Source organism: Gorilla gorilla, chromosome 11 (assembly GCF_029281585.2).
Source record: "Gorilla gorilla gorilla isolate KB3781 chromosome 11, NHGRI_mGorGor1-v2.1_pri, whole genome shotgun sequence".
Lineage (NCBI taxonomy): Eukaryota > Metazoa > Chordata > Mammalia > Primates > Hominidae > Gorilla > Gorilla gorilla.
Window position 1 is genome coordinate 135,368,874 of NC_073235.2, and position 17,289 is coordinate 135,386,162.

Below are 17,289 nucleotides of genomic sequence, written 5' to 3' on the forward strand. Positions count from 1 at the left end.
CAGTGCTGGCCTGGAAAAAGCAGCATGGGTAGTAGTATAACCTCATTTGAGTAAAATAATAAGAAATTTGGCGGATGTTCACCAAAATATTCATAGTGGATATTTATGGGGGCAAAATGTTGGTGCTTTTATAATGTTATGCTTTTTTATATATTAAAGCTTTTCATTTTTCAACATATTTTTAAAATTTTTTATTTTTAATTGTTATGGATACATAATAGTTGTACATATTTATGGGGGACATGTGATTTATTTATTATTATTATTATTTTTTGAGACAGTCTCACTCTGTTGCCCACACTGGAGTGCAATGGTGCGATCTCAGCCCACCGCAACCTCCACCTCCTGAGTTCAGGCGATTTGTGCCTTAGCCTCCCAAGTAGCTGGGATTACAGTGTGCCACCAGGCCTGGCTAATTTTGGTATTTTTCGTAGAGATGGGGTTTTGCCTTGTTGACCATGCTGGTCTCAAACTCCTGGCTTCAAGTGATCCTCTGCCTCGGCCTTCCAAATTGCTGAGATTACAGGCGTGAGCCACCGAGCCTGGCCTACATGTAATATCTCGATATAAGCATACAATGTGTAATGACCAAGTCAGGGTAATCTGGGTACCCATCACCTCCAACATTTATCATTTCTTTGTGTTTGAAACAGTCTATTCTTTTTAGTTATTTTGAAATATACAATAATGCATCTTCTTTGCTTATCACCCAGGCTGGAGTGCAGTGGCTTAATCCTCAATTCCTCAATCATGGCTCACTGCAGCCTTGACCTTCTAGTCTCCATTGATCCTCCCACCTCAGCCTCCTGAGTAGCTTGGACTATAGGCACATACCACCACACCTGGCTAATTTTTTAAATTTTTTGTAGAGATGAGGTCTCACTGTGTTGTCCAGGCTGGTCTCCAACTCAGCCTCAAGCGATTCTCCTGCCTCTGCCTCCCAAAGCGCTGGGATTACAGTCGTGAGCCACCTTGCCCAGTAATTTTGAGAATAATACTTCTTTATATTTTCGTTTTCATTGTTTATTCATTTATTTATTTATTTACTTGAAACAGGGTTGCTCTGTTGCCCAGGCTAGAATGCAGTGGTGTGATCACAGCTCACTGCAGCCTCAAACTCCCAGTATCAACCCATCCTCCCACTTCAGCCTCTTGAGTAGCTGGGACTACAGAAATGTACCACCATGCCCGGCTAATTTAAAAAAATTTTTTGTAGAGATAGGGTCTTGCTATGTTGCCCAGGCTGGTCTCCGACTCAGCCTCCCAAAGTGCTGGGATTATACGCATGAGCCACCTTGCCTAGCTACTTTTTATTTTTATAGCATGCAAAAATCGTTTATTTTTTATTAAAAAAAATTTTGTTGTTGTTTATAGAAACAGGGACTCACTTTGTTGCCCAGGCTGGTCTCAAACTCCTGGGTTCAAGCAATCTTCCTGTCTTGGCCTCCCAAAGTGTTGGGATTACAGTGTGAGCCACTGTGGCCATCCCCAAAATAGTTTTTTTTTTCTTTTTTTTTTTTGAGATGGAGACTCGCTCTGTCACCCAGGCTGGAGTGCAGTGGCACGATCTCGGCTCACTACAAGCTCCGCCTCCTGGGTTCATGCCATTCTCCTGCCTCAGCCTCCCGAGTAGCTGGGACTACAGGCGCCTCCACCGCGCCTGGCTAATTTTTTGTATTTTTAGTAGAGACGGGGTTTCACCATGTTAGTCAGGAAGGTCTCGGTCTCCTGACCTCGTGATCCGCCTGCCTCGGCCTCCCAAAGTGCTGGGATTACAGGTGTGAGCCACCACGCCCGGCCTATTTTTTAATTTTTTGAGACAGAGTCTCACTCTGTTGCCTAGGCTAGAGTGCAGTGGTATAGTCTTACCTCACTGCAACCCTTATCTCCCAGGCTCAAGTGATCCCCCCACCTCAGCCTCCTGAGTAGCTGGACCACAGGCACGTACCACTACACCTGGCTAATTTTTTCAAAAGTAATTTTATAAAGGGTCTTATTCTGTGCCTGTGGAGCCCCCTCACCAATAGTCCAAGAATGGACTTGGTCTTTGAACCTCTGAAATTGCAGGCAAAATTTTGAGATACTGGCATCCCACCAGGAAGAGTGCATATAGCATTCACAGCTGATCCCCAAATGGCTAAGAACGTCTGTGAGAAAGCCATTTCTATTTTAGGGGCAATGTCTCAAGACTATCAGGTGTCTTCCATGGCAAGGATGCCACCCCACAGGGAAGGGAATTTCATGTGTTAGATGTGTCTTTATGAGTTTTATCAGAAGGCCTCTAGATGTGTCATTTGGCACCTGTATTATATTAACTTTTTTTTTTTTTTGAGACAGAGTCTCACTCTGTTGCCCAGACTGGAGTACAGTGGTGCGATCTCGGCTCAGTGCAACCTCCACCTCCTGGGTTCAAGCGATTCCCCTGCCTCAGCCTCCTGAGTAGCTGGGACTACAGGCGCATGACATCATGCCTGGCTAACTTTTGTAATTTTAGTAAAGATAGGGTTTCACTGTGTTGCCCAGGCTGGTCTCGAACTCCTGGCCTCAGGCAGTCCACCTGCTTTGGCCTCCCAAAGTGCTGGGATTATAGGCGTGAGCCACTGCACCTGGCCTATTATAATAATTTTGATGATAATATCAAATTAAAGGCTCAGAGCATCTGAAGTCTCAGTCATGTCTCAGCTTCAGCCCTTAGGAGCTGGGAGTAGAGGACTGTCCCTGCTTCCTGGTGTTTAAGGTTATTCCAGAAACATTGGAGTACTGGCACCCTGGTTTTTTCACAGTTCACTGCAGCCTCTCACTTCTGGGCTCAAACAATCTTCCCACATCAGCCTCCCAAAGTGTTGGGATTACAGGCATGAGCCCCCACACCCAACTAGCGCCCTGGTTTCTGATGTGAGACTTTGGGTCAAGCATTGGTCTGTCTAGGCTAGAAGTTCTTCCTGGAGGTCTGCAGCAGAACTGGCAGCCACAAGCCCCTCCCTCAGCCATGATGAACAGGGCTTGTCCCTTGCTTCTATAAATCAGCTCCAGAATCTTCCACCTTTGCTGAACCTGAGATACAATTCACAGGGCTGGGCATGACCCTCTGGATGATCTCATCCAGCTTTGCGTGCCAGAGCCAAGGAGCTGAAGGGCCACAGAGATCTGGATTTGCTGAATGTGGGCTGTGGCCTCAGTGCCACTCAGCCTGCCCTATCACCACCACACTTGTCTTCACAGCTGCCCTGTTTGGCTCCTGCTGGGGTACTGGCTCTTTCCAGCCTGAATACCCCTGGAGTATAGAAGGCAGAGACTTTTGCCTTGGTGAAGCTTTGGAGTAGATTCTGGGGAGAGAGCTGTGGTGAGCTCTGGGAACAGGAGCTGAGAGGGTGTTTCGTGGCTTGCAATTGCCAAATGAATTAAGATGCATTCCCCCTTCTGCCCCGTTGTACTCAGGGGCCAACTGCAGGTGCTCCTCCCTGAATCCATGATGCTTGGTTAGCTTTTGGCTAGCTGCTGGTTTGGCCAGCAGATGGTAGACATCAGAGGCTTGGAAATCTCCAAAGGGTTCTTGTGATTGGTTTGCACCCCCGTTCCAGAGCTTCAGGGACCTTCACAGTCTACCCTTTGTCAGTTCCAAGCCCAGTCCCATCTCTAGTAGCTGCATCAGGCTGCAGGCCTTGGGAGTGTAAGCACATGCTGCCACTCATACTTTCCTGTTCCATTATTTCACCGTGCTGGTTTCCACCTCTGCTCAAGGCCCTAGTGGACCAGGGCTGTGTTCACAGACTGAAAAGAGCATGGGCTCAGTCTACTACACAAAGCTAGGTCCCCAGAGTGAGATCTTTTACTTCTGAGCCTCAGTGTTTGTGTCTTTAAAATAGCGGTGTGAATAGCTCTCCCCACTATTGTGACCATTGTGAAAACTAAGTTCTCTTTCTGTGCCTTTTACAAGCTAGGAAGACATTCCTAACTGGAAACCATATTTGCTGCCACCTTGTTCTTGCACTTCCAGCTTCTGAAACTGTGAGAAAATAAATTTCTGTTGTGTGAGCCATCCAGACTGCACAATTTTGTTAGGGCAGCCCAAGCAGACGAATACAGTGGCCCCTGGAGCCTGGCTGTGCTGGGCCGCCCGCCTGCCTGGTCATGGTTGATCAGACCATGGATGGACCGCTGGTCTGACCAGGCCAATCGAATTCTCTCGGGATTTTGAAATTGGAGCTGAAGTGCTCCGGATTGGCTCTGCAGATGGCTGTTCTTGGAAGGATAATGCAATGTGGGGTGCCCACTTTCTACCATGCGGACCGGCATGAGAGATGGAGGGGGAATCTTGCCTCCAGTCCTAAGAGCTTTGCCTCTCCCAGTTCCAGTCCTCCTCCAGGCCACTGTGTCTCGTCCTTGGGTTTTTGAGACGTCTTATTTTATTTTAATTAATTAATTAATTAATTAATTTTGAGACGGAGTTTTGCTCTTGCTGCCCAGGCTGGAGTGCAATGGTGCAATCTCACCTCACTGCAACCTCCACCTCCCGGGTTCAAACGATTCTCCTGCCTCAGCCTCCCAAGTAGCTGGGATTACAAGCATGCAGCACCACACCCGGCTAATTTTGTATTTTTCTTTTTAGTAGAGACAGGGTTTCACCATGTTGGCCAGGCTGGTCTCAAACTCCTGACCTCAGGCGATCCACCCGCCTTGGCCTCCCAAAGTGCTGGGATTATGGGTGTGAGCCACTGTGTCTGGCCGAGACATCTATTTTAAATAATGAATACCTCCTTTTTGCTTAAGTGAACAAGTTTATTTATGTCACTTGCAACCTAAGAGTTCTAACTAGTACCGTGGGAGTGTTTGCATCATCAGCCGCAGCCATGAAGTTAAAAATTCCCTGAGTGTATCAGAAGCATCCGTAGCTTGCGTGTGAAAGGGCTTTTTAGCTTTGTTAGTTCTCTTGCTGTCTCTTTGTTTTCTACCTCTCCTTCCCTCCCCCTCTTTCTTCACAGTCACAGCTAGGACAGTTTCCAATTCTTCTACCACATGCCCGGCTTTGTGGACTATAAATAGGAAGACAAACAAGGCTGGGCAGTTGGATAAATTGTCATTTAGGGCGGTTGGTGATTGTAACAAAATTAAATGGAAATGTCTGGCATGCTTCATGGAAGTCTGGGCGCTTTCAGCTTGAGCTGAGTTTTTTCCCTTCTTTAACTGGCTGGGGTAGGGGGTACCCCTGAGGTGTGACAGGGATGCTGCTGGTCACCTGCTGACCTGGCACAGTGAGCGGATGCAGTCTGGATCTGCCCCAGACCTGAGGTTTCAGAGGAAACAGCTCTGGGGAAGGGACCCGTGAGGAGAGCTTTCCCTCATGTTTCCAGTTCATGAAGCCCGTCCGTAAACTGTCATCTCCACTCTGGATTTGAGAAGGCCAAGCCTCGGGGATGGCGAGAGTCCCTGAGGTCACCTGGGTGGGCACTGGCTGGGGATGGTGCTCTGTCTTTTCTTAAAAAATATTTTGTTTTATTATTTTATTATTTATTTATTTATTTGAGACACAGTTTCACTCTGTCACCCAGGCTGGAGTGCAGTGGCGTGATCTCGGCTCACTGCAACCTCCACCCCTCAGATTCAAGCGATTCTCGTGCCTCAGCCTCCCGAGTAGCTGGGATTACAGTTGTGTACCACCATGCCCGGCTAATTTTGGCATTTTTAGTAGAGATGGGATTTCACCATGTTGGTCATGCTGGTCTTGAACTCCGGACCTCAGGTGATCCGCTCGACTTAGCCTCCCAAAGTGCTGAGATTACAGGTGTGAGCCACCACGCCCAGCCAGCGCTCCATCTTTTCACAGCTGCCTGTCTGGGTCCCAGAGAGCACTGGCCTGGTGGGGCTGCCTGTTCTCTTTGCCTCGTGGAGCAATGAGGTGGGGCCTTCTGTGAAGGAAATGATTTAAGGATAGCAGGGCACGGAGCGACCAGTATGTCAGTCCCTCTCTCCACATGCCTCTCATCCGCAGCCCTGAAGTCTGCTGCTTCGATCTTTTCCACCCCTGTGTCACCATCCCCTTGACCTCCAACCTATTCTTGGGGGGCCTGGCCTCCTCCAAGGGGCCTGTCTTCTTTCAAGTCAATGTTCAGGTTCTGATAATCCACAGCAAACTGAGTCTCTGCCGGCCTCTAGTGAGAGAGTTTGAAGCTGCAGGTGGTTGAACATGGCTGACCGTCGGCCTCTCCGTGGCATCTTGCTGTGTCTCTTGCTTTGTATTTGACAATATCCATGGTGGCGTTAGGACCCTGAAGAGAGCAATAGGAAGAGGGTGTCTTACAAGGCATTTCGGGGATGCGGTGGTTGAGCCTCTCACCGGCATGAAACACACTTCCCTCTGGGGATTGAGAGCCTTGGCAGTAATGATACTCAAGTGAGGATTTGGAAGGCCTGTAGAAGTTGCCTAACCTATCACTGTACTTTAAGTAGTGTTCTTTTCCCTTTTGAGAAGGCTTTTTTTTTTTTTTTTGAGACAGAGTCTTGCTCTGTAGCCCAGGCTGGAGTGCAATGGTACGACCTCGGCTCACTGCAACCTCCACCTCCTGGGTTCAAGCGATTCTCCTGCTTCAGGCTCCTGAGTAGCTGGGATTATAGGCAGGCACCACCACGCCCGGCTAATCTTTGTATTTTTAGTGGAGACGGGGTTTCACCATGTTGGTCAGGCTGGTCTCGAACTCCTGACCTCGTGATCCACCTGCCTTGGCCTCCCAAAGTGCTGGGATTACAGGCGTGAGCCACCACACCTGGCGAGAAGGCATTCTTTTAGGGAAGAGGGTTATGAAAAAAGGCCTGGAAACCTGCAATTTTCCTGTGGGTGCATACATTTTAGGTAGCACCTGAAAACCTGGAGAGAGCCTCTTTCGATGATGGCTTGGAACATATCAGTTTATATTCTTTCCATATGGAAAAATAAGTCATGAAGCTTAGATAGCAGTTGTTTAAAGAAGAGAACTAAAAAAGCCACAAAATTGCCTTGGGAGAGGACAGGAAGATGGGGAAATTGCCATTTAAGTTTGGCCAATTTATAGCTGGGCATGGTGGCTCATGCCTGCAATCCCAGCACTTTGGGAGGCCTGAGGCTAGGAGTTCAAGACCAGCTTGGTCAACATGGTGAAACCCCATTTCTACTAAAAATACAAAAATTAGCCAGGTGTGGTGTCACGCTCCTGTAATCCAAGCTACTTGGGAGGCTGAGGCGGGAGGATCTCTTGAACCCAGGAGGCAGAGGTTGCAGTGAGCCGAGATCGAGCCATTGCACTCCAGCCTGAGCAACAGAGCAAGACTCCATCTCAAAAAAAAAAAAAAGGTTGACCAATTTATTTATTTAAAAGTTTGTTCTTTGGAAGCCTGAAGATTAATTAATTCAGGTCACATTTTGAATCTGGAGGAGGAGGGTGGATTATTCAACAAATGATGCAAGGATTACTAACCAACCATTTGGAAGAAAATAAGGTTAATGATTAACCTCACATGATAAATAAAAATAAATTTCAGAGATTAAATATTTACATGGTTAAAAAAAAAGAAGCCATAAAAGTTGTAGACAAAACATAGGTGGTTGTTTGTATAACCTTGGTGCTGAGGAAGGTTTTTCTAAGCATAACACTCTATGTAAAATTTTTGAAAGTTGAAAATTAGCATAAACATACTTAAAAGGCAAGTGATAGAGCTAAAATATTTGAAACATACCAGGTTCTATGAAGATCTTTAGCAAATGGTAAGAAAGGCAAACAATCTAATGCAAAAATGAGACACACAAGAAAAATACAAGTTGTTAAAAAACCATTGGAAATACTAAATTATTTAGTTTTTAAAAAATAGTATATACAGGTTTATTTGATTTTTCTTTCATCACTGTAAACTAGGATGCTGCTAATTTTTTACTTTCATAGATAATGTTTAAACCATTGTAGGAATGTTTCTGAAGGATAAATTCCCACCAGTGGAATTAATGGTTGGAAGGCAAAAAGCATCTTATTTTCAGTAAACATTTCCAAAGTGCCCATCAAGGCCAGGCACAGTGCCTCACACCTGTAATTTCAGCACTTTAGGAGACTGAGGCAGGAGGATCACTTGAGACCAGGAGTTTGAGACCAGCCTGGGCAACGTAGAAGACCCTGTCTCTACAAATTAAAAAAAAAAAATTAGCCAGGTGTGGTGGCACACGCCTGTGGTCCCAGCTACTCAGGAATCGGAGGGCATAGGACCACCTGAGCCCAGGAGGTCAAGGTTGCAGTGAGCTATGAACACACCACAGCACTCCAGAGCGAGACCCTGTCTCAAGAAAATAAATAAATAGGCTGGGTGCGGTGGCTCACACCTGTAATCCCAGCACTTTGGGAGGCCGAGGCAGGCGGATTACCTGAGGTCAGAAGTTTGAGACCAGCCTGACCAACATGGAGAAACCCCGTCTCTACTAAAATACAAAAAAATTAGCGAGGCATGGTGGCGCATCCCTGTAATCCCAGCTACTCGAGAGGCTGAGGCAGGAGAATCGCTTGAACCTGGGAGGCAGAGGTTGCGGTGAGCTGAGATCGCACCATTGCACTCCAGCCTGGGCAACAAGAGTGAAACTCCATCTCAAAAAATTAAATAAATAAAAAAGAAAAAAATAAAAATTTGAGGGTGGTGGGCAGTGGCTCACGCCTGTAATCCCAGCACTTTGGGAGGCCGAGGCGGACAGATCACTTGAGGTCAGGAGTTTGAGACCAACCTGGCCAACATGGCGAAACCCCGTCCCTACCAAAAATATAAAAATTAGCTGTGCATGGTGGCACACACCTGTAATCCCAGCTACTTGGGAGGCTGAGACATGAGAATCGCTTGAGCCCAGAGGCAGAGGTTGCAGTGAGCCGAGATCATGCCATTGCACTCCAGCCTGGGCAACAGAGCGAGACTCTGCCTCAAAAAAAAAAAAAGTTTGAATCGGTTTACACTCTCAAATAAATATGAGGGTGCCCATTTCCCTATAGCCTTGGGAAAAATGGGCATGTTTTCATTTTTGACAGTCTGATGAGGGAAAAAAGTAATTTGCCACATGCACACATAAACATCTTTCTTAAGTGATTGGCAGAGTGACTTCAGCTTGGACCAGAGGGCTGGTTATGAATCTGTCAGTGAGACTGACTCTGGTTCCCTTCTTTCTTTCCCCTGTAGTTCCTGCTCATTTTCCACAAGGCCGCGGCAGGGGAGCTGCAGGAGGACAGTGGGCTGATGGCGCTGGCAAAGCTTTCTGAGATCGATGTGGCCCTGGAGGGTGTCAAAGGTGCCAAGAACTTCTTTGAAGCCAAGGTAGGTGCTTAGTTCCTTCTGTGAGGAGCAACCACTCCCAGCCTTCACGCTGCCCACCAGACTGCAGCTGTCATTTTCATCTCAGCAGAGCACACCTGTAGAAACAGACCAGGAGGGTCCTCCAAGTCCTCTGCCAACCAGCAAGTGGGTGCCAGTCCACCTGAGTTCAGACTCTGCCTCCTCCATCTCCCTACCCTGTCCACTCTGAGCCTCAGTGTCTTCATCTGTATGATGGAGGGGTGACAATAGAATTGCCTGAATGATTAAATGAGTTCATGTACATGAAAGCATTTAGGAAGTGCCTGGCTCACTGTGAGCCCTTCGTAGGTGGTATGGGCTGTTGGGACTCTTGTGGAGTTTTGTTTTAGTTTATTCTGGAAGCTTGCCCAGAGACAAGAGTGCCTTGGTGACATATCCTGGCCTGCCCAGTCCCCTAAGCAGGACTAAATTCTTACTTCTCTTTGAGGCTGCTTGGAGACAGATTTCATCATCTCTCTGCCATGCTGAAAGCCCAGTGCTCTCATCTGACAGTGTCGGGGACAAGCCAACCACTCACTGCACCTTAAACACTGGCACCATGTGTCCAATAATGAAAGTGGTTTGGTCCTTCCTTCCTGACTTAACATTGATTCAGCCCATCTCCAGCAAAGCTGGGCACCACGTTGAGCTCTAAGATACAACTCCTTTCTAAAGGCGAAGTGGTCATAACTGTTGCCCTTCCCAGGGCACACACATAGTCCAGTGAAGAAAGCAAGTGCCACAATGACACAGAGAGGGTAGAGAGGAGGGAAGGGCTATTTTGCAGGGATGGGTCTTCTCCATCCATTGAGTATATAACATGCAGATGTCTTATGATGCCTTGGGAGAGGTGCTAGGGTTGAGAGCCCGAGCTTAGCAGGACAGTTTTCAGTCCACTGCTCCAGTGCAAGGTGATACGTGCTCTAGTTGAAGTAGGTTTGAGTGTCTGGGAATGTCTTATCTGGGTATTCAAGACCTGTTATGATTTGGCTCTGATCCCTGCTTCAGCCTCATCCACCCCCTGCAAATGCTGCCACACCTTTCCCAACTGGATCTGCTGTCCCCTCTGCCTGAACGCCCTACCCAAATGCCTCTGCCTAGAAAACTCTGCTTCATCCAGACCCACATTGAAGAGTTCCCTCCCCTGGGCTGCTTTCCCTGACTGTCCATCCTCTTCTGTGTGCCTCTAGTACACATGGAAGTGGTGTTATAATTTATCTTTTCAAGGCACCCTTAGATGCTTTTGGTAAAAGTATAAATTAACCCAGCTTTTTATTTTATTTTATTTTTTGAGATGGAGTGTCGCCCTGCCACCCAGGCTGGAGTGCAGTGGCAGAATCTTGGCTCACTGCAACTTTGACCCAACTTTTTGTAAAGCAGTTTGAAACTAACTATGCACATTTTATATTTTTCCCTTCCAGAATTCTACCTCTTAAGACTTCTTTTTTTTTTTTTTTTTGAGATTGAGTCTCACTCTGTCTCCCAGGCTGCAGTACAGTGGCACGATCTCGGCTCACTGGCACCTCTGTCTCCCAGGTTCAAGCAATTCTCCTGCCTTAGCCTCCTGAGTAGCTGGGCCTACAGGCGCCCACCACCACGCCCAGCTAATTTTTGTATTTTTAGTAGAGACAGGGTTTCACGATATTGGCCATGCTGGTGTCAAACTCCTGACCTCATGATCTGCCTGCCTCCGCCTCCCAAAATGCTGGGATAACAGGCGTGAGCCACCGTACCTATGCAAATGCACATACATGTATGGACAAGGATTTTCATACAATATTGTTAGTTATGGAGAAAAATTAGAAATAACCAAAACTTCCATTATCAGGGAAGTGAGTTCATTGTGATATACCCACACATTTGCACACTCTGCAGCTGTCAAAAAATGAGATGCGCGCCACTGCAGTCCAGCCTGGGTGACAGAGCGAGACTCCGTCTCAAAAAAAAAAAAAAAAAAAAATGAGATGCGCTGCGTGTCCGTGTGGACAGATGTCCAGAATAAATCAAGCAAGACAATATGCTGGAAACCTAATTTTGTAAACATGAAATCCAACCTGGATCATTATATGCCAAAGTATTAGTAATAGTTTTGTCAGAGGGACTTATTTTATATTTTTGTAATGTTTTACAATGAGTGTGCATTATTTTTATAACTGGAGAAAAGATGAAAAGAATGACAATAAAAATTCTTACAGCTCGTTATGTTTATAGGTCTGCCTCCTCACCCAGACTCAAAGGCAGAGTAGGTATGATATCTTTGTAATTACAGTGCTTGGTGTATAATGGCCCTCAATAAACATTTGCGTGGATGACAAATGGAGGGCATCGTCACTGGATTTGGGAGAGGGCCATAAAGGAGCCGCCATTTGTGACAGATGTTCCGAGATGAATGGGGATTCACCTTGTAATCAAGGAAGGGAGGGCGTTGTGATCGTGGGAACAGCAAGTGGAAGGCTCCAAGGCATAGAGGGTGAGGCATGTCTGGAGGCTGGAGAGGCGTCCCAATGTGAGGATACAGGATGTGTGAGGGAGCAGGGCTGGTGACATGGCCGGAGGTGAAAGCCAAGATGCAAATATGGTGACCCCAGCCTGGCCAACATGGTGAAACCCATCTCCACTAAAAATACAAAAATTAGCTGGGTGTGGTGGCGCGCACCTGTAATCCCAGCTACTTGGAAAGCTGAGGCAGGAGAATTGCTTGAACCTGGGAGGCGGAGGCTGCAGTGAGCCGAGATCGTGCCACTGCACTCCAGCCTGGGTGACAGAGCGCGACTCCACCTCAAAAGAAAAAAAAAAGAGAGAGAGAGAAAAGAAAGGAAGGAAGGAAGGAAGGAGAAAGAAAGAGAGAAAGAAAAGAAAGAAAAGAAAAGAAAAGAAAAGAAAGAAAGAATATGGCGGTCAGGAAACTGGGCCGGCACTTGCCACCCTTTGGCACACCATGGCACATGTGGTCTATGACTCTGAGATAGGATGGCTCCCAGCTACACTAGACGCTATTGGACAGAGAGCTCCAGCCTCCCTGAGGCTGAGAGGAGCTCCTCTCTGGGCACCTGGTTGGGAAGGTCAGGCCTTCCCCCGACTGCTGAGTGTTAGAACCACCTGCACACCGGCTTCCCAGGCCCACCCACATCCACCTGGGATTTCTCCAAGGTGGGTTTCAGGAAACGTGTAGTCGATGGAGCTGTGACATGATTCCAATGCACAGCCGCAGGTGCAGGGGAGCCCTTGAGTGTTTGAGCAGGGCCTTGACGTGATCGGGGTGGGCACTACCAGGACACACTTGCCTGGGGACAGTTTAGACTCAGGGAAGTTTTCACAGATGTCCTGAGAAGAATTGTGGGTCCAATAAGGGTAGGGACAACCAGACTAGGGAGGAGGAGGAGACAAACTGAGAATTCTCTAGAAGTCTCAGTGTTCATCACCACTCCATTGGAGGAGGGAGATAAGTGCCATGAGGTTTGTAAGGAGGGGAGTTGATGATATTTTTCATCAAGACCAGCCTCCCAGGCCAATTGCGGTGGCTCACATCTGTAATCGCAGCACTTTAGGAGGGTGAGGTGGGAGGATTACTTGAGATTAGGAGTTTGAGACCAGCCTGGCCAACATGGTGAAACCCCGTCTCTACTAAAAATACAAAAATTAGCCAGGCATGGTGGCATGCGCCTGTAATCCCAGCTACTTGGGAGGCTGAGGCATGAGAATCGCTTGAACCCAGAGGCAGAGGTTGCAGTGAGCCGAGATCACGCCATTGCACTCCAGCCTGTGCAACAGAGCAAGACCATGTCTCAAAGGAAAAAAAAAAAAAAAAGCCTGGCCTTCCCCTATTCCCAGAATGGCTGTGGTTTGAGGAGGAAAAGTTATGAACTGGGTTTGGTTTCAAGTGTGAGGTGACTTCAGGCACGGGAAAGGCGTGCCCCTTCATTTGAAGGCCATCATGTTGGTTGCAAATAGTTTCTGATCACATCCTGTTTGACCAAACCTGGTGACTCCTGGCTGCATGGGAGGTTAGGGAATGTCTTTTTTTCTGGGATCTGTCTGCCTGGCTGTAATTATGCCACTAGGGAAGATGAGGATCCTATGTGTTGAGGGTCATGGAGTAATTTCTTCCACACATGCCCAATTCTGAACCTGCCATTGGAAAACGCTGGAATATCATTATCTCAACTGGGCTCTCCTGGAGCCAGGGGTGGAGTCAGTCTCCCTTAGGCCCCTGGGCCATGTGTCAGGCCTCATAGCAAGAAATAAGGCAGGAAGTGGGTGCTTCTGGGCACCTCACAACATAGACTACAGGAGCTAACTTCACAAGATACAAGTTGAAACCAAGGATTAGAGATTGACCTATGGTAGAACAGACTGGTGCCAGGACTGTGGGGAAGGCTGGCATTTAGGCCTTTGGAGAAGAAGGTGTAATCAGAGGTATAAGGAAACCCTGGGGAAATGCTATTTTGCAGGACAGGAGCAGTTTTTAGAAGAGATTAGGCTGGGTGCAGTGGCTCACACCTGGACACTTTGGGAAGCTGAGGCAGGAGAACTCCTCAAACGCAGGAGTTCAAGGTTGCAGTGAGCTATGATCATACCACTGGACCACAGCCTGGGCAACAGAGCAAGACCCTGTCTCTAAAACAAAACAAAACAAAACAAAACAAAACAAAACAAAACAAAACAAAAAGCAAACAATAAAAGAGAGTTTTTAGTCCCTGCCTCTAGGGATTATAATTCCATAAGAGTAAAAGTGACCTGGTGCAGTGGCTCACATCTGCAATCCCAGCACATTGGGAGGCCAAGGTGGGAGGATTGCTTGAGTCCAGGAGTTTGAGACCAGCCTGGGCAACATGGCAAGACCCCATCTCTACACACACACACACACACACACACACACACACACACCTTTCTATATAAGCATAACTCTTGCTGTTAATATTATCAGAGTTACCTGTCTTCAGAAATGGACCCCTGTGAAATGCAGGGGGAATTTAGAAAATGGACACTGTGATTTTTCATTGAAATGGGAGCATCCAGGCTTGGTGCAGTGGCTCATGCCTATAATCTCAGCACTTTGGGAGGCTGAGGTGGGAGGATTGCTTAAGCCCAGGAGTTTGAGACCAGCCTGGGCAACATAGTGAGACCCTCTCATTACAAAAACAAACAAAAATATTAGCTGGGTGTGGCAGTGCATGCCTGTAGTCCCAGCTACTCAGGAGGCTGAATTGGGAGGAACACCTGAGCCTGGGAGATTGAGGCTGCAGTGAGCCATGACTGCACCACTGCACTCCAGTCTGGGTGACAGAGTAAGACCTTGTCTCAGAAAAAAGACATTTAGAAAGTTGAGAACTCTGCTCCAACTCCCCCAAGACAGTTAAATGTTGGGAAATGTAAGGATTACTTCTTCGCTTGTCCTCCAATGTTATAAAAAGAATGCAAACATATTGAAAAAGATAATATCATATTCATTCTCTGAAGCCATTGATTCTGATAAAGTCAGATAAAAATGACTTTATTAGAATAAAGAAAAAAGAATTATATCAATTAGAAAAAAGAATTATATCAATGAATGTAGCTCTAAGAATCTTAAAACTTCAGGGGCCAGGAGCAGTGGCTTATGCCTATAATCCCAGAACTTTGGGAGGCCAAGGTGGGCACCTCACTTGAGTTTAGGAGTTTGAGACCAGCCTGGCCAACGTGGTGAAACCCTGTCTCACTAAAAAAAACAAAAATTAGCTGGGCGTGGTGGCGTGTGCCTGTAATCCCAGCTACTCGGGAGGCAGGAGAATCACTTGAACCTGGGAAGTGGAGCTGAGATCACGCCATTGAGCTCCAGCCTGGGTGACAGAGTAAGACTCCGTCTCAAAAAAAAAAAAAAAAAAAAAAAAGAATCTTAAAACTTCAAAAAATGGAATGCAGTGATTACATATTACATTTAAGGAGATAGATGTTAAAACTGTAAGAATAATTTGAAAATGTTGCTATCATAGGTTATCAAGAAAAAAGTCATTTAAATTAAATATCTCAAAGGTATTTGGTAAAGTTTAAGACCCATTCATAATAAAACATTTTAAAATAAGAAAACAATGCTTCTTTAGTACGATAAAAGAATATTGGCCGGGCGCGGTGGCTCACGCCTGTAATCCTAGCACTTTGGGAGGCCGAGGCGGGTGGATCACCTGAGGTGGAGAGTTCGAAACCAGCCTGACCAACATGGAGAAACCTCGTCTCTACTGAAAAACAAAATTAGCTGGGCATGTTGGCGCATACCTGTAATCCCAGCTACTCGGGAGACTGAGGCAGGAGAATTGCTTGAACCTGGGAGGCGGAGGTTGCAGTGAGCTGAGATCGCACCATTGCACTCTAGCCTGGGCAAAGAGAGCCAAACTCTGCTTCAAACAAACAAACAAACAAACAAAACAAAAAAGAAAAAGAAACATCTCTTTCATGTGGGAACTTAGGATATGAAGAAGATTGGGAGAATAATGGGCTAGCAATAAAAGGTGTTGAGACAATTAGCTATGCACTTGTGAAGATAAAGTCAAGTCCCTACTTTATACTCTGCACTAAAAGAAGTGCACTTAGATCCTTTTGCGGTTCATAATGTGATGACTAGGTTTTCGTGTCCATGTGTGAAGTGCGCCTTCCTCCAATCCTGTTAAGATGTCAGCACATTTGCCTTCTGACAGGAAAGAAAAAAAAAGTGAAATAAATGAGCTTATTTTTGTGGCTTAAGGGGCCAAATGAGAACACAAAACCATAAAGGTATTAAAAGGAAATTCAGGAAAATGGGTTTAGAGCCTCGGGGGTTTACAAGAGCTCCTTAAACATGACATAAAATGCAAATGGCAGAACGGAAATGGTTGATCAATTTGATTACATCAAAATTTTAAATATGTATATCGTCCCAAATGCCTTCAAGTTAAAAGACGAGCAAAAAACTGGGAGAAAGTAGCGAAAATATGTATAACCAGAGACTAATACCTAGTATTTAGGAGGAAAGTAAATATTCTTTTATCTTTTTTTTTTACCTTATGTAAATAAATGCAAATTGGGGCTGAGCTCAGTGGTACATGCCCATAATCCCAGTGCTTTAAGAGGCTGAGGTGGGAGAATTGCTTGAGCCCAGGAGTTTGAGACCAGCCTGGGCAACATAGAGCAACCCCATCTCTACAAAAAATTAAAAAATTAGCCTATAGGTGGCATGCACCTATAGGCCTAGCTGCTCAGGATGCTGAGGTAGGAGGATCGCTTGAGCTCGGGAGTTCGAGGCTGCAGTGAACTATGATTGTGCCACTGCACTTCAACCTCAACCTGGGGGATGGAGCAAGACGTTTCTAAAAAAAAAAAAAAAAAGGAACTGCAAATTTAAAAATAATATAATAACTGAATAGAAACGCGGGCAAAGGATATAAATGGGCAATTTACAAAAGAGGAAATAAAAGAAGGTGCCAATTTTTTGGCTATCTGATTGGCAAAAAGTAAAAACATTAATGATAACCTTGGCAAGGTTGTGGGGAAATGAGAGCTTCCAGTTCATGATTGTGGGTGTGTAAATCGGAGCAGCTACTTTGGAGAGCAATTTAATAGTCTATTTAAATATCGTACATAAGGCTGGGTATGGTGGCTTATGCCTGTAATTCTAGCACTTTGGGAGGCTGAGGCAGGTGAATTGCTTGAGTTCAGGAGTTCAAGACCAGCCCGGGCAACATGGTAAAACCCTGTCTCTACTAAAAATACAAAATTAGCCAGGCATGTGATGACATGTGCCTGTAATCCCAGCTACTTGAGAGGCTGAGGCAGGAGGATCGGTTGAGCCCTGGAGGCAGAGGTTGCAATGAGCTGAGATTGCGCCATTGTACTCCAGCCTGGGCAACAGAGTGAGACTCTGTCTAAAAAAAAAAAAAGTACATACTCAGCATGTTTGGAAATTTTACAAATTGAGACACACACTCACAGAATCAGTTCTAGAATAGAGGA

General features: G+C 46.3%; 1 protein-coding gene and 1 non-coding gene across 4 annotated transcripts in view; both read left to right on the forward strand.

Moving 5' to 3' along the window:
- The window catches only part of EFHD1 (EF-hand domain family member D1), a 49,387-nt gene that overhangs the window by 29,686 nt on the left and 2,412 nt on the right, over positions 1-17,289 (forward strand). For all 3 annotated transcript variants that reach the window (XM_004033367.5, XM_019022242.3, XM_019022244.3), the window contains exon 3: positions 9,175-9,309. In XM_004033367.5, coding sequence (XP_004033415.2) covers positions 9,175-9,309 — 135 coding nt within the window. The remainder of the gene's footprint in view (positions 1-9,174; positions 9,310-17,289) is intronic.
- Positions 15,895-15,997, forward strand: LOC115933901 (small nucleolar RNA U13). Its single transcript, XR_004069742.1, has one exon. It is a non-coding gene; the product is annotated as a small nucleolar RNA U13 (small nucleolar RNA).